The following is a 22,964-nucleotide window of genomic DNA, read 5'->3' on the forward strand; positions in this document are numbered from 1 at the left end:
ACATATAGACCTACGTGATGACGTGCAGGGAACATGAATTATATTATAAATCCTATAAATAGAAACGATTTTTTTAAACTACTGTACGTTTTAATTAATAAAACATTTGTGTGTTTACTGGTCAATAAAATTATTAGGGAAATCCGAATGATTTAAAAACCCTGTTTGCACCCGGGAAAAATCCTGAGATAAAAGCACATGACGTAAGCCGGGGGCGTGGTTTCAGAGTACCTGTGTCAGGTGATATTTCGATTTACCTGTAACTCCTGAGTTTTTGTTTCCTTCCCTGTGCTTATAAGGTGTGGTTTGATTGTTTTGTATTTGGAAAAGTTTGCCCGTTTTGTTTTCCGAGTCAAAGACTAAGATCTGTAAGATCTAATAATTTCGCATTGAGGAGAGAATTTATTTTGGTTGGGAAGTTCTACGGAACTTAATTAGCTTCTGCAGGAAGTCAAGAGCATCAACAAGTAAGTGCAGCGTTTATTCCCGAGTGTTATACTTGGCGATACAATCGGAAATGTGTTCAGTATAACGCAGATACATTAGTTCCATGTTGAGTTTTTTGTTCTACATTCATAAGCCTGCATTTCACATTGTGTTCTTGTGTGATATATTCTCAGGCTTTAAATAATTGCTGGTGTTAGTGCTTGTTTTTCGACCCGCTCTTTCATTTTATCGGTTCATAGCTGTTTAAGACCATATATTTTGCAAACAACTGCCAGCCTGTGGCATAGTAGGTATGACATCCTGAGTATATATGTCAAGTCATCCTGTTAGCTGCCTTCTGGGTGTCTGTTAGCCTATTCATTCTTTTTAGCTTGTGAAATGTGATCCTGAAACCCCTTTTGTATGGTCAGTGAAGGGCCACGGTGCACTGTAGTCCATTAGAACTGGTCATGGTTTCATGTACATCTTTTGATATTTTAATATATCAAAGATAGGCTATTCATTTTAAGAAATGTAAAAATCTCACTACGTAATGTCTTTAATTGCATGCACTCGAACAGTTTTCAAGCTTTTCTTTTCACTTTTTGAGGTATCACACTTTTCACCTTTTGTTTAAACATATTTTGTTTTTACTTTATCCAAAATGACAAGCTCATTGAAATAAAACTCTACGTTATTTGGTGCTTGGAGGATTTTTAATACAGAGCATATACACTGATCAGGCATAACATTATGACCACCTGTCTAATATTGTGTTGGTTCCCCTATTGCCGAAAAAACAGCCCTGACCCGTCATGCACTGTGTATTCTAACACCTTTCTTTTCGAACCTTTTTTTCAACAATTTGAGCAACAGTAGCTCGTCTGTAGGATAGGACCACAAGGGCCAGCCTTCGCTCCCCACGTGCATCAATGAACCTTGGCTGCCCATGACCCTGTCGCCAGTTCACCACTGTTGATAGATACTGACCACTGCAGACTGGGAACACCCCACAAAGAGCTGCAGTTTTGCCAATGCTCTGATCCAGTCGTCTAGCCATTACAATTTGGCCCTTACGCTCAAATCCTTACGCTTGCCCATTTTTCCTGCTTCTAACACATCAAAACAGGTGCCATGATGAGGAGATAATCAGGGTTATTCACCTCACCAGTCAGTGCTCATAATGTTATGCCTGACTGGTGTATTTTTGCTACCCAAGCAGAGTTCTTGTAATTAAAAGGGGCACCACATAAATCCACGGCATTTTCATATACATATTTTTTTTTTATACAGCTTAGACTCTATATCCTTCTTACCACATCTTGTAGTGCCCATCAGCATAAAAAAGAGTAGTAATTGTGGCTGAAACCAAACAGAGATGACTTTATGGAACATATTGTGTGTTCTGTTTGTAAGTTTGTTGTGAACAGAAGGCTCTAAAATTACACAGATGTGCTTGGCTGATTGACAAAACGACAGACCACAGACTGTCTATCCTTTTATAGGATAAATTTGCTCTTATACCACTATTTCAATTTAAAGGCTGACTACTCTTGCAGTCCCAAAGTTCAGTTTCTGTGCTTGCTATAGTTTATAACTCATGCAGGCTCAAGAGGATAGAGCCATTTCCCTGCTTTTGCCTAAATCCATAAAATGTGTTTTATCCAGTCTCTAGGAAGCAGTGGTATGTCAGGGTCTATTCCATCCAATTTCCACTTCTATAATTGGTTTGATTAAATATTTACAATTGCTTTGGTACATGCTTCAAATTTAAATCTAGTGAAGGACATGTAGAATGCTTATTAGGCCTTGGTAAGTAAAGGTTCTAATGGGGAACTTAAGCCATTATGAGTTTGTACTTTGCAGGTAGTTGTTGCATAAAATATGAAAACATGGTAATGACCATGTGAATAATGGAGTTCAGTAGTAAATTATATTGTATTTAACCCAGGATTCCATAGACTGCCCTTCTCGTTCAGAGAGACTCCTCCTCCAACTCTCTTCATGAATGTTGTCCTATACCAGAACTAATTGGCCTTTCAGCTTCATGTTCATGCTCTTTGGTTCTATTGAAATCCAATAGAGCCCTAACGAGCACCCACTTCATTGTGATTATTGGCCAGTTTCAGGCCTGAAACTCCCAGGCCTCCTGGGCAAAAGAAACCCTGCTCTCTGATTTCACCAACGTAACACTATGGTGGATGCGCACACACACTTCCTTTGTAAGGCATGAGTGATGAATGTGTTGATTCAGCTCTGCATGCAGGCTTTAAGGTAGTGTGATTTGAGCATTTTAAGACTATTATTAAGGCAAATGGCAAGATTCATTTAGCTAAATTGATCTGAGAAGCAAACACCCTGACACAATCTTTTAATCTCTGCCTGTCTGTCTGTCTCTCTGTTCCTCTCTCTCTCTCTCTCTCTCTCTCTCCCCCCCCACTCCAGAGAGAATGCCCTTGCTTCAGGGTATGGCGTTGCTACGTCACAGACAGACACTCTGCACAGAGAAACGTGCTGTCTGTCCTTGAGTGAATCCTTAGCCATCAGGTGAATGAGGCTCAGTTATTCTTCCTCACCTCTACACCTGCTATGAGCCTGTTGGCAAAAGAAGTAGAGCTGAAATAACCAGTCATTCCACAACTGAAATTAAATAATATAATAATAATAATAATAAAATAAAATTTTAAAAGGGAAATTGATTTCTAGGATGATCATTTCTCTGGTCCATATTTTTATCTTAGTCATTTGACATATAGTTAGGCTAAAACTTAAGATCTGAATGTGAGAAATCTCTTACCATACAACAAATCTCATGTCACAAAGTTCCGTGCAAATAAGGAATGCATGTGCACGTCTGGGAGTTCAATAAAGAAATACAAAACCTTTGTTTTTGCCATCATAACACCTAATTCCACCTGGATTTACAGGTTTGGCTGGACCTACAGTTTTTGTCTGGTGAATGTCTGATTTTCTTCTAGTCTTCATTCATTTTCAAATCTCTACATTTGCTGCACATATTAGATAACCCAGTAAGTCCTCTGGCAATATCCATAGCATTGTATTAAACCCATGTGCAGGTAATAAATACAGTAAGTAGATATTCAATCCTATATTTTACACTTAGTATGTGCGTTTAGACAGGATAAGAGTATAGAGGGTCTGTGTTAACGGTGTAGGACCTACATTTTCTGTAAAGGGACAATGATGTATTTTAAGTAGGTCCCATGAGGCAGGAGCAGTTGAAATGAGTTTGCTCTACTTGTTGCTCTCCCCAATGTATCTTCTCCTGCATAGCTTGGTCTCCATGGGAATCGTGGGGGAGGGGGAGATCAGGTGTCCTGGCACCAGCCTCATCTCCCTGTCCGGACACTGAGAAAGGCCTGTTTGTTCCCCATTTGGGCTTGTGGTGGTGAAGAGACAATGAATGCAGTCTCTGAGAGGATGGAAAGGGAGGACAGAGGTGTGGGCAAGGAGGGAGGTGGATGGATATGAAGGAAGAGTGAGCCATCGGTTCACAACTCCACTACCTCTCATGTCCCCAGAAATGCAGATGGGTCCCCTATAAGTTGCCTCTGCCCTTCTTCCTAGTGGTGCAGACAGGAGTGTGTGGTACTCTGCTGCCTCACAAAGTGTATATACATACATCCCTTATTAAAATCCCTATTCAAATATTACATGGCTTTAAATTATCTAGGGGGGATGACATAGTAGATACATATGAGAGAGAAGATTTGTGCATTCACCTTCAGTTTATTAATCAGTGGCTTTTCACGCTTGAAATAGTTAACCATAGGTCATACTAAACCCTGCCAAACAGAACACTGGATTATGATGTTTCACAACGCTCATATTTTCCACAGGGTTAACAATTAATCCTGGGTATTCATAATCTGATGTTTCACACTGTTAATTCCTGGGTTAACAGAGTTAACATTCTTATTTGCATATTTGTGATGTCAACAACAATGCTTGGATAAATACAGCATGAGACTGGTTTAAATTATGGCTTATCTGCAAGGTAAAATCCACCTCAGCTGTTTTAAGGCTCCTAAGATGCATAAATAATAGAAGAAGACCAAAAGACAAAAACAGAAAACACAGATGAGCAAATTATGGATTTTTTTAAATTCCTTTTATAAATGAAGAGACTGCAGAGCACATGAAATAAGGCACACTGTTCAATTTCTGATTGGTTGCCTGTTGCTAAGCATCTAGCCGCAACAAACACTTCACTGTTTCAGATTGTATACGTTTGGCACCACAATGTGGGGTTAACACCATAAAAGCAGTGCTCTGGGCCAGGGTTTCATAACCCTGGCTAAGAAAAGGGTGCCGAAACTGCTTCTAAATCACAACAGGGTTTAAAATTACAATAACCCAGGTTAAACACAGAGTGAATAGTCCTTATATGGACAACAGTTTATGGACACACCTTTTCATTATTGTGGTCAGGTGTTTCAGCCACACTGATTCCTGACAGGTGCATTAAATTAACCACATAGTCATAGTTTGTCTTATAAACATGAAATGAAAGTATCTAGGAACAGCACAGCCACATCGTCTTTGCCTATCGTTTGTTGCATCACTCAATATAGAGTTATAAACTACTTCTGAAAACATCAACACACACACTGTTCAGCTGAAGGTTCATGAAAAGGGTTTGCATAACTAAGCAACTGTGCAAAGCACATCACCCCTGGACTCTGGAGCAGCATGAGCATGTTCTCTGTAGTGATGAATCATGCTTCTCTACCTGGCATTCATGAATGTAGAAATGCTAACCGCTCTAATATATAGATTGATTAACAAATGAAAACAGAGATGTTGGCATATGTCAAATGGCTTGAATGCTGTGGTGTTCTTGGTTTTTAAGGCAGTTAAGGATATGCTAACTGGCAGTAAATTATGAACACCAGCATTAATTAAGCAGCTCTATCAGAGAGCTTTTATTAGCTTTTTAAAGTTTAAAGCTTCTTTCTAAATATAAAACAGCAACTATTGCATTTTATCTTCGGCTTCTGAACAGTCACATTTAGCTCATGTGTTAGGAGGTTGTTTCAAAGTCAGAGTAATTAGGTCATTTTTATATGCCATTGAGAAGCAATAGTGATATTCCCTGTTAGAGATTCTCAGTGACTGTGTATAAATGTGTGTGTTCTGCACCAGTGAAGAGTCATCTGCAAAGTTAGCCTGGTGCCAAACCATAAAACCAAAATAAGAGTCATGGAGTGATTTTGATTTTATTGATGCACTGAACCCATCATTAGTTTTTATTTGTCTCACAGACGAGAGTTGAGTCATCGCTGCCTCACCTTTTGTCCAAGGCTAGATCCCCAGCAGTGTGAGTGTTTATTCATCTCAGGCTCATTCAAATGCAGGCTGTGTTATGGAAAAGTACCCAGATGCACCTGCTTTGCCTAAGCAAAGCCAACCCCTGGACAGTGTCTAAATGAGAGATAAGGTATCCATAATGTTTGACTATTGAATATCCATCCATGCTCTAATGGTAGTCTATATTGTTAGGTTATGTCTGAAATGGCCCAAGAGACCAGTTGGCAAACCATGTGTAAGATGTTTTCCTGGACAAACAAGTTTTAACCAAGCATGATGTCACTGAATGGGTTGACAAGGGTATAGGTGTGTCATATTGTGTGCTCTGCTGACTAATTATAATGAATTTCTAATGGTACATATAAGAAAATGCAGCACATGTATCCTGGATACCAGTACAGGCATACACAAATAGTACAAATATATAATTTTTTTGTACCCTTTCCTGCTGTCATCATGCAAATATTTTGGCATTAGTAAGGTAGGTTTACATACCTGTTCCACAAAGGCCTGGCTGGAAAAACAACTGCAGTTCAACATGTCTTTTATCTGCTGGTGAGTTTAGGAGTGACTTGTAGACAATGTTCATCTTAGCACTCAATCTTTCTCCTAGGCTTGACTAAGACTCTTCCCATGTTGTAAAAAAAATAAAATAAAATAAAATAAAATAAAAAACAATACCACAGAGTTCGATTTTCAACTCCAGCACCTTAAGACTCGCTCCAATGGCTTAATGGATTCCAGTGTAGAATGGTGCATAGCTGTACTTTCAAACCCTGAAAAATGAAAGTCATTTCAACAGAGTCAGAAGTCTGAGTATACCTGAGGTGACTGAGGTGAAAAGAAAGATTATAGATTATAGACCAAGTTATGATAGAAGACAAGTCTGTTTATAAACCCAGACATAGTCTGCGCTAATATTTCTGCATGGGATGTGACTGAGAGAGGGGATTAGCCTTGTGCACAGTCTGTGATACTCTGGACTCTCCTGTGTGCTAAAAAAAAATAGGCTGTGACATTAGCAATAGACACTTGAGTGCATCACTTTTGAGTGACAGAGGCCATGGCCCTGTGTGGCCCATCTTGCTCTGTCTGGCACATTTTGGAGGTATGAAAGCGAGGAAAATCTATTTTGTGCTTTCCCCTTCCAGGGTTGAGGTGGCAGCCTCGTAACTCTTTTGAGCAATGGGTATAAGGCTGATTTATGGGCATTGATGGTTGAAGTTGTATCCCAAGGAGCATTTTTTCCTTCTGAGATGTCTGAGCGTTTGCATCAGAGTCAGTCATGCAAAGACTAAATTGCTATCTGCTCATACAGTGATTGTGCAGGTAAAAGGTTATACATGCAAACCAGCTTCAGTTAAATAATACTTTTATAGATATAATAATCTGTTCATTTTTAGGTCCTATTAGGAACCAGTTGTGTAGTGTTGTGATGTATCTATTTATCATAAAAAATAACACTGCTGAGCAAAAAGAAAACACTGAGGGTCATGATTTTATTCTATGTGCTAGTGTGTTTTTTACTTTTTCTATTAACTTTCGCTACTGAGAGAGAGAGAGAGAGAGAGAGAGAGAGAGAGAGAAGAGGAGAGAGATTATTAAGTTATTAGTGTACTTGGTCTTAATGCAGTGTATCCCTTGCTGGACAGACTTTTGGCCTTAGCTGTCCTAGGTTATCTAATGGGCTAAAGACTAAGGATATCCTCTTAACTAATATTTTATGATAAAGTTAACATGAGATATTGATTTTCAACCTTGTGTAACCTAACATAAGATGCAATGTTGAAAAAGACATGCAGGAGAGCTTTAATGATCTCCTTCAAGCTCTCTTTTTTAGCCTGAATAGTCTCTTTGACCTCTGGGTTACCAAATCCAACAGTTAAATATAGTTTAGTAGGATTTTATTTAGATGGTGTTAGGAGTCTTAATGTAGCTCCCATTTCTTCTAGGGAGCTAAGACCTTAAGACAACCTGGAAAGCCAAACTTGCTTGCATCATTGTTTTGTTGCTGTATTCTTACTACATGCATGGATGTTGGCCAATCCTGTAAGGATAGAACCAAGCCTTTATCCCCACAAGGAACATTGCTCCATATTCATCAAATTTGCATACAAACAAGTGCACATAGAGAATTTAAGCACACAGAAAATTTGGTCATACAGATACACTAAAGATAAAAATTAATGAATAAGGAATCTATCAATCTATCATTTGACATTGAAGACAGCCTTATTTAAAGGCTTGCATAGCTTTGATATGTGTATGCACTTAAAATGTTCCTTACTTCTAATAATTACTCTCTTTATTTCAAGTGACCCAGATAAAAAAATAAGAAGGGGAGCAGAGATTTGTTATTTTCAAACACATCACAGAAATGTATATATTGCTTCAAGTTTCCTCATATTCACCTCACATCCTGCTGTTTTCTTGCCAACAGGTGACACTAAGGTGATGCCAAGAAAAACTGTGCTCAAAGCCACTCAGATTTTCCTCTCAGAAAACGATAAAGGGAACAATGAGAAGCACAAGCACATTGGCAGCATGAGTACTCGGAAAGCTTCAGGTCGGTACAGTGAAGCGTTTACCTTCGTTAAAGACCACCCAGAACATGATGATCCACACGACTGGTTGTCACTAGCAGACGTGAGCCAAGATGACGCATTCTCCTTTGAAGGCTGTGTGCAGTAAGTAACTTGTGTCTAGAGAAATAAGCATGCTATGCATTTATTATTGATTATGATTATGTCTGTAGTATGGTCTGTGAATATGTTGCTTCAAATATGATAAAAAGGAAACAGCTGTGTTGATCAGTGTGTACTATTTTATACATTGTGTACACTATTTATACGTTGCATACTATATACTACTATCTGTATATAGTAGTTTGTGTCTTATTGGTCTATTTGCCTGTGTAACAGATTGGAGAGGAGGTGGATGCTCTGGCATAAGTTTATGAATGAATACTCTTGTTTGGATGATTGGTTGCGATTGGCAGAGAAATCAGCTGCTTCTCCAAACTCCAGCCATGTGCTATATACCACAGCAAAAGAGGAACTGCAGAAGTTTGAGGTGAAATGGCCACTATATTTACAATACTGAAACATTTTGACATGAGGATACCGGACCACAGAAATAAAAAGCTTAGTGTAAATTTCCAGGTTGAGTGAAACCTGACAAACATTTTGACACAGTCTCTTGCAAGGTGGATATCCTAACACATGCAAACAGTAATGTTATAAGAGCCTAACATCTAGGATTAGTTACAGTAAAACTAACTTGTAATAAAAGCACACTTATCAAACAGCTCTACCTGCATCATTCTCCCCAAATTCATTTTCAGTATTATACTATGACCAGGTCCTGTATGGGTTTTCCATTTATACTGTGTTTTTATTCTTAAGCCAACTGCTGTAATTCTGTCCACAGAGTCTGCGCACTGAGGCTAGGCTACGCTTGCCCCAGCTGGACAGCCTTAGCCAGACAAGTCACATCCTGTTGAGGCTTTTCACGGGCTCTATGAAAACCAGGCTGATAGATATGACTGAAGAGTGTGGTCAGCGCTGGGACCAGCTCAGCACCACTTTGGATACTGTGTGCCGTAGGTTGAAGGTACATTAGGCTCCAATATCTCTGCTTAGAGATGAATGTATAGTTTTATATGTACTTCTAAATGCCTGATGAAATCCCCCACTTGTTAACCCCATTTTAATCTTATTAACTTTGTATCATGCCTCCCCTTTCCTACACATTTATTCCAAAATTTTAGCTACAGTCTGAATGCTGCTAGCCTAAGCCAAGTCTAACCATATCAGCATTATGTTTTCCCCTCAGTATACTACATAAAATAATATGTGGACAGTCAGAGCCGTGCAGCATTGTCGATGTGCCCATGTTTCCTATAGTACTTTGTGGTCCAGCGGGAGGACTTTGAAAGGCAGCAAGAGGAAATGGCCATCTGGCTGGCTGATATGGATCTGAAGCTGACTGAGGTGGAGCATTTTTCTGAAATGAACACCTGTGCCAAGATGCGACAACTTCAGGTACACATCAGTTTTTCATCTAATGACAGATTTATGCACCCTGAATGCTGTTTGAGCGAATCTTTGCCTGATTCATGGAAGTGGTGATTTGAGTGAAATTGGTAGCTTGTGGGTGGATGCAAGCTCCCAATCCAAGTCCCTTATTTTCACACAATCTACATACACCAAACCCAAATTTATCATTATGTTCATCTAGTTTATATGAAACATGTTATAATTTATGCACATGTAATAGACAGCAAAATGAAAGCATTCAGCAAGCTACAGATTTAGTTTTAAGTAGAAAGGGAGAAATACCACATTTCCATGAAGCTGAGTTAGAGCTGCTTGGATCTGCGGTTGCTGAAAGTGCAGATGTTATTTTTATCCTCGGAAATGGCATAACCAGCAAGCACAAAATAAAAATTTTACATAAAATCACCTGTTAACTCCGTTTCAGTGTAGGAAAGACTCTTCCAAGAGCTTTGTCTATTGTGAGCCATAGTTTTAGTAATATTAATAAAAAAGACTGTTGTAATGAAGGTCAAATGTGTCGTATATCTTCATACCACTATATGAACATTTTATCTACTTGTACGTGGCTCGCTTTGCTTATCAGGGCTTCCAGGAGGCAGTGGCCGAAAGTGCAGGTCGACTAAATGCACTGCTCCAGCAAGGGGAAGAGCTGATCCAGAGAAGTGAGCCAGCTGATGCCCAGGTCATTGAGAGCCAACTACAGGAGCTGCTCCTGTATTGTACTCGTGTCTTCCAGAGCCTAGGTCGTCTTCACACACGTCTTCTAAGCATGAGGCTGGTGAGCATCATCACACTGGTGTTACAAATGCACACATTTACAAAATAATTGAGCTTAAGGGTCAAAATTAAAATTCAAATGTTGAGTAATTTATTTCTAGAACAATTGGACTTTGATGTAAAGATGAAATAATTTTAAGCACCTTTAAGATGCTAGAAAATTTGTATGCTGCCCTCTGTTGTAGATTACAACAAAAGTTATTGTCTCTATTTTTATATGTAATTTAACTATGTAAAAATGTATAGATCTGGGGAAAGTTTGAGAATAGCTTTCCCATTTTGTAATTGGGTTCTATCAAGTTGTCGTGTCATTTTCCAAGTAAGTAATGCACCACAATTATTATATAATCAGCTTGGGGTAACAATTCATAATGCACCCATGAATAGTTCAAATAGCTGCCTTGTAGCCAAGCATGCCTTATACAATGCATGTACTGTCTATGTGAATCAGTTTTCTGTGTAAGGTCATTGTTTCTGTCGACTGAAGCAGATCATGCTAAAAATGTCCTGCATTGATGCTCACTTTACAGCAAGCATGTAAAGGTTATGGTGTCAACACCGGACATCCAATAATGAATTGGCAGTGTGTGTTTCCCACAGCTTTCCAGCTTTTGCGTGAGAGATTTTGTCTACTAAATGGCAGACTAAATGGTGGTTATTTTAATACTTGAGTGAAACCATGAATCATAGCTATTCATTTTAAAACGTAAATTTGGAGGGAAAAAAGCATTATGTCAGAATGATGAAAGAGGGTTTTAACTTCTGAATTAAGTAATCAGTCTTATATGGTTTAATTATTCACCCTCACAGTGTTCTCTTACAATTTGTAATGTGGGCTGTCAGATCCATTCAACTCTTTTTCTTTAAGAGCTTAATATGCTACCATTTCTTAAAAGAAAGGAAGTACCTAATATAATATATTATATTTACTATAACAAAATAACAAAGAACACAATTTTGAGTGCTGGAATTCTTCTGCTTTGTACTAGAAGACAGAGAGAGAAGGTAGGAGATGGTAGGAAGATGCTGTGGTCCAAAACCTGTATCAGGAAGAACAAAAAGTGAATTTGAATATTGTATGTATTGATGAAATAATTTCAGTCTTTCTTGAATATACTGCTTTTATACATACAGCAAGCCATAGGTTTCTTAAGAAGAATGTCTAACCTCTAAAATTGTGAATTGCAAGTGCTGTTGAGGCAGGAAGTGGTTGAAACTCTTTTTTTTGCAGGTGTTTGAGGAGGACTGGGTATTGTGTCCAGACTCTGGCTGTCCCTCTGAGACATTGCTGGAGGAGGAAAGTGTTAAAGACCAGAGCTTTGCACCACCAGTCCAGGGTAACCCCTCTCAGGTTTGCCCAGAGCAGCTGGTCCTGGAGTGGGATCCGTCAGTGGACATTGGAGGATCTATTAACCATGCAGATGCAGATACTTCCTTCCTCAGTGCTGGTGCAGGTGGATATTAAAACACACAATACCTAAGAATCTAAAATTACTATTCAGATTGCTCTCTCAGTCTGATTATCTTGTGTTACACCATAATCGTTTTAATAATCTATTTTATTCATGTTTTGAGGCCCATTGCGTAATATAATCCCCCATACAGGATTTATTGTTTATAATTATATAAATCAAGAGGCATATCTTTTGTTCAAGCATTAGGGACCATAAAGATTATCTTTCATTCCTAGGGGTTTACAGCACAGAGGAGCACCTTAGCAAGGATCCTAGGAGGAGGAGAGCTTATCTGAAGAGATCTGCAGAATCATGTCCAGCTGCTACTATAAACTGTACACAACAGACGGTGAGCCTATTGCACTTGGTGACTGCTGTTTGACATGACCAGCTTTTACATACAATGTGTACAGCCAAACCACAGTTAGTCAGTGATATCAAATAATCGTATAGTAATGCATACTGACCTCTGAATATTTTCCAGGAAGCAATGAATACAATTCAGTTGCAAAATTTGAAAGATACATGCTTTAGATTTTCACGCAGTAAAGAAAATGTGTTTGCAGTCTGGTGTGTGTGTGTTTTGTGTTGGGATATTTATTTTTTGGATCTATGCATTTCACTTGACATTTTCATTCATTTGCATATGATCTGGTGGAGGGCAGCAGGAGATTTTTGAACCAAGCATTTTATATTTTGTGACCTTGAATTTTATTTTCTTAAACATGAGGTGTTGTTTTATTTAGTTACGACACCGGCATCATTTATGTCTACAAATCTCATTTATTCTGTTTACTACCTGTAGTACTTGCATCTAGAGCCTTGGTTTCATAGAAAATTAAAAAGTATATTCTTATCCTGCAACTTCCTAAGAGAGAGCCATTTGTGTGACCAAGACAGTATGAATATATATTTTTGCCAGAACAGTTTAAATGAGAGTGAACACTTCTTGTTTTGTTCCTCAGGTCACTAAATGTAGCTTAGATGTTATGGCTCCACCCCAGACCCCTGTGCCAGGTAAAACAATGCCCTCAGATTCATCCCACTGATAACTCTTTGCCATAGCTTAGTGCATCATTCGCTATCTGTTATGCTGCTTTAATTCTGGCCTTAACCCTAAAATCTAACTAAAGTGGTCCATCATAGTACTAATCTAAGACCATACTGCATTCCACTGCTGTAATACAAATCATTGGACCTGCACATTTTATATAAAATTATGTGATTTAAATCATGAACATGATTTATGACAGAAGTTTAGCTGCTTACAAACTCAGATCCTGGGACACTATACAAAGCCTTTCACATTATATTATATTACACAAACATATGTAACATTTGTTTGTCTTAGCAGATGCTGATAGGCCACCATATGCTTCATTTTGGAAGACATCCACCCCAGACTCTCACTCCCCTCAGCCTATCACTTTTAAATCTGACCGTGTAAGTGCCTGGCTGGTCCAGACACCCCGGCTGTGCTCTAGAGCGGTCCAGACCGAGCATGTACCACAGGTATCGTCCACAGATTCAGACAAAATCTTTAGCAGCCTGATTATTTCTTCTGTATTTCTTTTTTTGTCGACAAGACTATACTATAAATTAAGCTTGATTATCACTGAAATGTCTTACATATCGTGCTGGAATAGGCATAGCCTATAGCCCATATCCTGTATACTCTGTATAACATATTACCCGATTTTATCTTTATGTGGGTTTTCTTGGCATCCCGTACATATACAGGGGATGAGAGGCAGGATGGAATGCAAAAGCACTAGAGCATCGAAAACATTATAAAATATGAGCAAAAAAACACCATTTAAATATATACAGAGCCATGAGAGCCACACTAAACAGAACAGGATCATCAAGATGAATTAACCTGTTATAGTAATCTGTACCTGTCATACAGGGCAGAATATGAGATAATGTTTATGCTGACAATTTCAGAAAATTGTATCCTTTATTATAAGCGTTGGCAGTGAAATAACTATAGGCCAGCCAGTAATTACTGTAAACCGGACCATGTTTTTTATGTTTAAACAGGAATAAGTCCTGCAAATTAATGATTAAATATAATAAGCAATGACAATTTTCCCACACTGCTGCCAGTTTCAGTTGACTCAGCCTAATTTTGAAAGCTAATTTACAAATGCAAACAAATACAAATGCACAAGTTATACCTGTTTATACCTGAGGTAGCAATGAAAAAAAATAAATATGGCAGTTTCATTCCTTTTAGATGTAATTTACTACTGCTTTAAATATAAAAGTAATGCTTCATACTTGAACTCGCCCCTACCACCAGAGAAATGACGAGACAAAAATCTAAAGTGTCCATCAGTTGGTCCCATTAGTAATGACCGTTTTTAAGGCCCTTTGAAGTAATTGTTTTTGGCCACTTTAAGTTCAAAATGACTTCACCCTGGGCAATTCCCCCTTCGAAGGCCCCTGCATAGGCTTCATCATTTCAGAATGGTCTGCTCAGATAGTGTCAGTGCTGCGCTTTATTTCACAGTGCTGCAGAGACTGCAGGCTAGCTGTAAATGCATATGGAAATTTCTCTTTAAATCGCATTATAAGTAGGGCATACAGCCATATTATGTGAGCAATACTTCAGCCTGTGCTTTATTAGGGTCTCTTCTGCCTTGTTTTTTTTCGATGTTTATGTATGACTTCTTACTCATGTTTGCCTGTAAACACCTTGATTTATAACGGATTATATGAGGTTGAAACCAGGTTTTAGTGGCACCATGAAAATAATTAAGGAGGGACCCGAATAGTTTTTCAGTTCCCTAGTTAAGCAGTCTGAAAGAAACTGCATTTTTATTGCATTTGCTGGAAGAAGGGGTGAGAGGGATTCCTGGGAATGAGAATTTGTTGTTCTGATGCAAAGCCTGATTGCTTGCTGAAGCCTTGGAAGAACCACAGCAAGTGAGAAGCCAATTCAATTTCATAGCAGCTCTCCTAATTTCTTCTCTGTGCTGGCAGTTAATTGGCAGCTTTACATGGCTGGAAAAGAAAGCTGTGGCACTAACTGGCTCTTTAAAGGCTGCTGTAATTGTGGGTACAAACATAAAACACCACACAGCAAAGGCCAAAACACTAGTAAGTAAGCTCTGTGTGTATGTGAGAGAGAGAGAGAATTAAGCATAGAGAAAAGAAGAGATAAGCCCTCATTAGTTAATTGAGCCAGGATCTGTTTGTTTTTGATTACTTTTTGGTGCAAAGAGATTCTTTCACAAGCAATGAGCTTTGTTTTTTTTTTGTCTCTGGGAGCTCTATGACTGTGCACTTTTTGTTCTTTGTGTCCATCTTCACAGCAGTATTCAAGGTTTTATTCATCGACATCCATGCAGGAGCACAAGGAGGAGGAGGTGAGAGAAGCTGACTATCTGGAAAATGTGCCTCTCAAGAGGCGCTCCTGCTCACCACACACCAATAACATGTGTTCCACCAAATCATGTGACCTTCAGTCTCACTCTGCCAAACGTTACCCAAGCCCACAGGTGAATTTTTTTTTCTTCATCTCTCCCTCTCTCTCTCACCCAAACATATCAGACCACACCCCTCTCACAGGTTGTTTATCTCCTTTCTTGCTGAACCTGGTGACCTAATTCTTCCAGGGTACAATTACACTGTAGGTCATAGCTGATTACTTAATGCTTTTTTGCTCTTTGAAATTATATAGAGAGTTAGCAGAGTGTAGTAGATTTGACTCTTTTTCTTCTTTTTTTTTTTTTTCTTTTTTTTTTGGTCAAGGCAGTTGATTTTATGTATTTTGCACTTCTAAACCCTCCTTATATAATTGCGCTCATAATGTTGTCTGATTGCAAATTGCTCATAAACAGCCGAGCCCCTGTGGGGTTACTTTGCAATCTTGTCTCTCGTTTTCACCAGTTGCCATCTTGTCATTACAATCTTGTCTGTCACTTCCACTAGTGTATGAAGGAGAGACTGAACTCCAATGATTCAATGAAGGACAGCAGCTGCACTAAGACACACTGGTGAGCATTTTAACTGCTGGAGCTTAGTGAATTGAAGATCAGCATATTGTTTAATTTGTGTGTTTGTATGTGTGTGTGTGTGTGCGCATTTACATTTCTTTTTTTAATTAGGTATGTGTGCCTAGTGTACTGTTTATGCTGTGTAGAGATGTGAGCACATATACTGTACATCTAGTCACATATCAAGAGCCGAAGATATTCTTTTTGATTCTACTATCATTTTAATTTTTGAACTCCAAATTCCTATTTAGCATTTTATGTCCATAGTTGATTCTAATCTCCTATTGAGTATCTACAAATAGGTACTTTTCCATTGGTCTTTTCTGAGCAGAGAAGGTTATGAGAATAATCTGACAAACTGAAGTCATGGTTTTCTCCAAAATACATTTTGCTCCAAAAATCAATATAACTTCGTATTAAGATTGTTTCCAAAAGTGTAAAGCTTTGTGATGTATTGTCTGAATAGATGCATATTAGAAACGGTCTTCTGTTAACGTAAAAAAAACAAAAGGATATCATCTGAAGTATCAACTGAAACTCTTGTAGTAGAATTAATGAAATCCTTTTTCATGTCCCTTCTTATTATGTGTAGTGCCAACAAGGAACAGCAACACTGGTCAATAAGGCTCCTAAATCTGTTGGAGTTCCTGAAGTTCCCACTTCTGCTCTGCATTCTACTTGCCCTATTCGTGATTTTGGTCATCTGGCCCACCTCAGTGCTCCAAAACAACCAATGCTACCATTCCAACTCCCTTGCAAATTCCTTTCACCTAGCTTTATGCTATGTCAATGGACCACCTCCAACCTGAGGACTGCAGAGGCACACAGAGTACCATAAACCCTGACGCTTTAAGAGATATTAAAGCAAAACAACAGGGGAAAAAGCCTACAGACATTGCAACCATAGGTTCTGAAAAGAAAAATAATTTCACAGAGTTTGGGTTAAAGGCTTCACACAGTAGGCTAGGTGTTATTAGGCACTTTGGAATTTGTAGACACAGTGTTTGGCTTGGAACATTACATTCAGTTAAATTTTGATATATATATCTTGATATATATTTTATATGTCCCTGGCAGTAGCATAGGCTTTATCATTAATGACACAGGCTTGGTTTAGTACAGGGATAAATCACTGGAATTATAAACAGTCAGTGTCTTAATATGGGGATTGAAGAGTTGTATACTGTGCTACCATTTCACCCACTAAGCTAGATATTATTTATTACTATTTTTAAAAGGAAAATAAATAAATGAATAAATAAATAAAGTTTATTAAACTGCCATTGTGCTGTGAAACTTTTGTGAAAATACACTATAGAATCTGAAGGGCAGGTTATGGTTTTCTGGCATAAGAAGCAAAACCAATTTTATCCATTTCACAAGACTTGCCTTGTGTTTTTACCATTAAGTCTATAAACTGTAATAATCCTGGATTTGATTTCAGCTGACTGGGCATTCAGTCTTTCCCCAGCTACCTAATATAATATAAGTTTCTGTTATTTTGCTACATGAATGATATGAGACATCAAACCATTCACCTTTAGATTTCATAACAGGCTATATAATACACCTCCACTTTAGACTCTTAGAGGACTTCCTCTGGTAGATCGGATGCTTGAGAAAATGAAGCACTTGGGTGAAGCACTAGCCTATTCCAACACTTTGACAAATAATGGATTATGCCTCATGCAATGTCCAATGTAGCCTTTACTGTGAAACATTTGAGAGGCCTACACTGCATGTTTAAACTGCAGGCTCATTTGGTTTTTCCCTGTCTAACTTTAAACCTGGTTTTAGTGAATTTGTGTGTTTAGAGCTCTAGCTTTTGCTGAAGATTGTGGATCTGATCCGAATTGGAACTGAAAAGAACAGAATTTTTATGTTGAGGTTTCAAGGAGAAATGAGACTATTAGATTGGACTGCCGATGTAAACAAAGCCTTAGGTGTTTGCGCAGTATGTGTTACGCTAACAGCCTGGAACGACTTCACAAAGAACTTGATATTATTATATATTATACTGCAGTATGAAAAATATGTCTGAGGGAAATTTCAGTGGGAAGTCTTACACTGACTTAAAGGATCAGTAGTGTGGAGATGTAGCAAAGCATTAAGTATCATTTGCATCATGGGAATATGTTATTAAATTTAAAATATAATTAATAAATGAAAAAAGACAGCAGTGGCTGTGATATGGAGTTATACACTGTGATTCTTTTTGGGGGATATAGGCAGTGTCGAGCTCTTTGTCTCTGAGTTAGTGAACACTTTGAATAAGGGTTTTGTACTACGGCTGGAGAAAATGGCAAAAAACATTTCAAATTGAATTATCTCACAAACATTCTTGGAGCTGGAACTGAAGGCATTTGTAGTTGGCCTTTCAACCCCATAGCTATCCGTTACATGGGGATGAACTGGGAAAATATGTGTATATATTTTGAATATGTGTATATTCACATTAATATTATTATTATTATTATTATTATTATTATTATTATTATTATTATTATTATTATTATATACAATAATGTCAGTGAGGAGATGGAAGACTAGGCAAATAACACTTAACAGCAGTGCAAAACTGTTTTGTTGAATTGTGTAGTTGAAAAATATTGTCTGCCCTCAAATGACATGAAGACACTTTTTAGAAAGAAAATTGCTTTTTCCCCCTACAGAAAAATTATTAAATGCATCCGAAGTGAAATGCTCAGTAGTAGGGGTTGTAATTAAATATCAACAATAACTGATGCACCACTACCCTTTATGTAACTAAAATTAGTTCATAAATTTAAGAAAACCTGACTCTGATTAGGAAGCTTTGCTCCCTCCATTTTGAGATGGTTACTATGGATTTACATGATAAGACTATCTGTCTATAACTGTCTATGTCCTTACAAACATTTCTATGATTTTGTTTCCAGCCAACGCAGCACGGTGGCTTAGTAGTTAGCATTGTTGCCTCACAGCAAGAAGGTCCTGGGTTCGATTCCTGGGTTTACTCTGAGTACTCTGGTTTCTTCCCACACTCCAAAAACATGTACATTACGTTGTGTGTGGTTGTCTGTCTATATGTGGCCCTGTGATGGACTGGCGACCTGTCCAGGGTGTACCTTTGTATCTCTGCTGCCTTTTACCTGGCAGATCCCCATAACCCTAATTAGGAATAAAGTGGGTATAGACGATGAATTAATGTTTACCAGCCGTTCAGTTAAATGACCATGTCATAGAGCCATTTTGGCTCTATTTAATATATAAGAAATGTAATTATCAGTAACATGCCTAATTATAATACATTGTGTGCGTCTCCACTGTGAGTCCCTAAATCCTAAGTCAAAATACAATTATGTGCTCTCTCCTTGATCTAAAACTCTTGGGAACCTCAATAACACTACATGTAGTACTGCAGTACATGTGGATAGTATGTCCCATTTGAATTTTTCATTTTCTCATTCTCTGCCAGCACCAATGGGCTGAGGCACTAAATAAACATAATGAGATAGCATTGTGCTAATCGACAAAATGGATCACCATTGGTCGGGACCTTGGCTCCCAACTACACCCCCCTCCGCATGCAGCACAGTCCTGTCACAACAACAACAGTGATCAGGATTGACAGCCTGTGCACACATAAAGAGATTACGTAGAAATCCCTTGGACGGTATCCCTTTAGGACAGCAAACATTTGGATGGGCATAACAGCTGTAACTCAGTGTTACAGTGTCATAGTTAACACTTTATAGCTAGGGGCTTGTTATCCAATCAGCAAATCTATAAAAGGTCAACGAGTCATGCAGACTGCCCAGGCCATCAAGCAGAGCATTGGGATAAAATATTGAATTATTTTGAACACAAAACCATGGCCATTCCCCACCAAAAATTGCTTACCCAGCTGGCAGGGTGCCATACCTCTTCGTGATCACAGCTCACTGGAGCTAAACAGGTGCATATCATCATCTCAATGTCTATTTAAATAGACCTGCCTCTGGTCAGATCTCAGACCTGGTGTAATCTCCTCTTTTTGGAACTGGGTTGAAAAATTGGACTGAGAAAGTAAAGGGGGAAGTGAACATACAAGACAAGCAAGTGTCTGTCGGGCATGGTCTGGATGAGAATGAAGTATTCTAGTGTCATCTATTTCACATATTGAGGCAGAAACCTAATTACACCGTTTAATGTCCCATGGAAGTGCCATTACCTAAATGACTCCCCAAAAAAGGAGAGTGCATTTCAACAGTGACTATTTTCAGTCTAAATGCTCATGGATGTCTCAAATCTGAATTAGAACATATTGTATATGTGCTGACTTTCTGCTGAGGGAGTAAGCAGCATTTAATTCCCCTACACCAAGCTCTTGCGTTGACAATGACAGTAAGCTTGGCTCCCCCCAAGTCCCCCCTCCTGCTCTGCTCCCTGTCCTGATTCATGTGAATGGATCTTGTGAGAATGTTTCAAGCTGGCAGCGCCACAGCAGAGAGCTTTAGCCCTTTCTCCCCTTAAACCTGCCTCTGTTGCTACATGATGCATGCTTAGTTCTGTCATCTATTCACATACTGAGTCACATGGTTAGAGGTACATAGTAAGCCAGTGCTTAGCGACTGTAGCTCTATCTCCTCATGGACCTACCTGAGCATGATGTTTACAACAGCATGCTCTGGCACATGTTTGTACTCACATCCTCACGTCAGCGGCTTCTTAAAATAAGATGTCTACACAGCAGATGAGAGTGCAGGAAATGGACTTGACAGGCATTGCCGTGAGCTTGACACAGCCTTCAGCTGAGCCTGTCATAGCGGCAGCACCCAACCCCCACATCACCCCGCTACTTACACACAAACACTGCCACCACACATAATAAGACACACAGCTCTTTCCCGCCATTGCTTGGACCATTCATAACACCGGCAGCAGCTCTTCATGTTGGACAGACAGTCAATCCTGGGGCTTACAAAAAATTATGAGACATGTGTTTACAGGCTCTATGTTTGGCTTGTGCAGGCTACCAAGCTTTCTTGGTTTTATCTGTTAGTGCTTGCTTGGGAATTTTTCTGCTTATGGTTACTTGAACACGAACAAGGGAAAAGTCTGTTGTCTGCTCAGTCTACACTGGTTGACTGACATTGAATTCCCAATTGTCAGAAAAAATAATGCATATTTTAATTGTTAATTAATAGTTATTGTAAGGAGCAAATAAAATAACCTTGTTGCCAGATTAAAGTTTGGTTAATATTATGACTAGTAAACCACGATTCTGGCATGTTTTTAATCTGATCAACAAGCGCTATGTTCTGGATTTAATATTGTGTCATGATGGACATGGGCAGTTTCTGAAACTGAAAACTTATATAGGATCTGGCATATTACATGAATGAAATGATTGCAGCAGGCTTACAAGTCTGCCAAAAGGATATGCCTCTAACGTTGTCATTTCTGTCATCAGTCAGACACAAGATGGCTGATTCAAAAGCAGAACTCTGAGGGGAAACACAGACTCAACAGCATCTTCAACTAGGAAATGAAAACTCAACGCATGAACACATTTTCTTTTGATACTCTAATAAAATATTAATCATGAAACAATGCAGCACACATTTAATTCTGTCCAGAGGGCAAATTGCGCCTCATATTAAAATGGAGACACATCTGATGTTGGCATTCACACTAAATGGTCTGTTTAATTCCTATTTCTTGCTTCACAGACTTAGTTTTGCTATTAAATATCTTTATCTTTCTTTTGTGTTTCCCTTTCATTCCAGCCACAGCCAAACATATCAAGATGACCAATGTATTTGGTCTCATGACAATGGGTGACCATCATAATTTATTTAATGCTGCAAGAAATATGTAAATTTCTTCCAGATGTACACTGATTTTTTCACAGAAAACATTGCACACTATATGGCACCTACATGTAGGCCTTCCCCAAACTGTTATCACAAATTACGAATATTTATGTACAGAAATTATGCAGACTATTGTATAGGATGTATTTGGAAATGAAAATACACAGGTCAAGGTTCATAAAGTAATGGTTGGAGTGAAAGATCTCAAGTCACCTGCACACGTTTAGGATGAACTGGAATGCCAACTGCATACCAGACCTCCTTACCCTGATGTGACAGTGACTGAATGAGAAAGTCTCCACAGCAAAATTCCAATATATAGTGCAAAGCCTTCTCAGAAGAGTGGAGGTTATAAAAAGGGTAAAGGGGGACTAAATCTGGAATGGCCCGTTCGAAAAGCACATATAATCTAGAGTGAATTCACCTATATTGGGACACTTTTTGTATTTCCAATTTGTCTAAGCTTTCTTGCAATTAACAAAACGAATAACCCTACATATGATGCATTTCTGTAAACCACATGGTTTTGCCTATCTGCACATTCTGAAGGAGCATGCTTTCCCTTTTGAAACTTCACACTTATTTTTTCTTATCTTAGGTATATACAGTATGTGCCTCACAAGTATGTGGAATACATTATTCAAAACCATTTTATAACCATGAAAAAAATTACCAAAGCATAAATCATTTTTCCTACCCTAACATTTTTAGGGTCACCTTCCCGTTTGAATATGGCCACACCCACCTGCATGACGTCATATGAATTACGTCATGTTTTTTTTTTTTTTTAAGCACTTCCACTGCAAGGGCTCAGGCCAGAAAAGAAATCCTGCTAGGTTTTACTGTCCCAAATTCACATAATGTCACACATGTAACACATATAATTACAGTATAATGTAGAATTTGAGGATTTTTTCTTTTAAATGTTCCTTAAGTCCTCCTAAAAAGTTTATACATGATATAGTCTATGTACATATTGGAACCCATAATCTAACTGATGTACATCACTTAGTAATCTCAGAAATAGTTTCATTTTGTCCAGACGTCTGTTGATTCTTCCTGAATAGTGTATATTGC

At 38.5% G+C, this 22,964-nt stretch overlaps 1 protein-coding gene across 6 annotated transcripts; it reads left to right on the forward strand.

Moving 5' to 3' along the window:
• The first annotated feature begins 222 nt into the window (after positions 1-222).
• On the forward strand, positions 223-21,775 carry si:ch211-137a8.2 (uncharacterized protein LOC777613 homolog). Of its 6 annotated transcripts, XM_058413853.1 has the most exons (14): positions 223-467; positions 2,872-2,973; positions 8,198-8,444; positions 8,679-8,829; positions 9,187-9,369; positions 9,663-9,800; positions 10,399-10,593; positions 11,824-12,046; positions 12,283-12,395; positions 13,012-13,063; positions 13,398-13,558; positions 15,367-15,552; positions 15,986-16,050; positions 16,643-21,775. In XM_058413853.1, exons 3-14 carry the CDS (start codon positions 8,212-8,214, stop codon positions 16,857-16,859), a joined length of 1,917 nt encoding a protein of 638 aa, XP_058269836.1. In that variant the 5' UTR covers positions 223-467; positions 2,872-2,973; positions 8,198-8,211; the 3' UTR covers positions 16,860-21,775. The 6 variants fall into 6 exon arrangements, with proteins under 6 accessions (XP_058269836.1, XP_058269835.1, XP_058269838.1 ...); XM_058413852.1 differs by lacking the exon at positions 2,872-2,973; XM_058413855.1 differs by lacking the exon at positions 2,872-2,973 and having other exon boundaries at positions 15,370-15,552.
• The last annotated feature ends 1,189 nt before the right edge of the window (positions 21,776-22,964 follow it).

Source organism: Hemibagrus wyckioides, linkage group LG17, assembly GCF_019097595.1.
Source record: "Hemibagrus wyckioides isolate EC202008001 linkage group LG17, SWU_Hwy_1.0, whole genome shotgun sequence".
Lineage (NCBI taxonomy): Eukaryota > Metazoa > Chordata > Actinopteri > Siluriformes > Bagridae > Hemibagrus > Hemibagrus wyckioides.

Coding starts and splice junctions, on each gene's coding strand:
- si:ch211-137a8.2 (XM_058413853.1), top strand. CDS start 8,212: ATGCCAAGAAAAACTGTGCTCAAAGCCACTCAGATTTTCCTCTCAGAA. Junction 8,445..8,678: donor TCCTTTGAAGGCTGTGTGCA/GTAAGTAACTTG, acceptor CCTGTGTAACAG/ATTGGAGAGGAGGTGGATGC. Junction 8,830..9,186: donor AGGAACTGCAGAAGTTTGAG/GTGAAATGGCCA, acceptor TTCTGTCCACAG/AGTCTGCGCACTGAGGCTAG.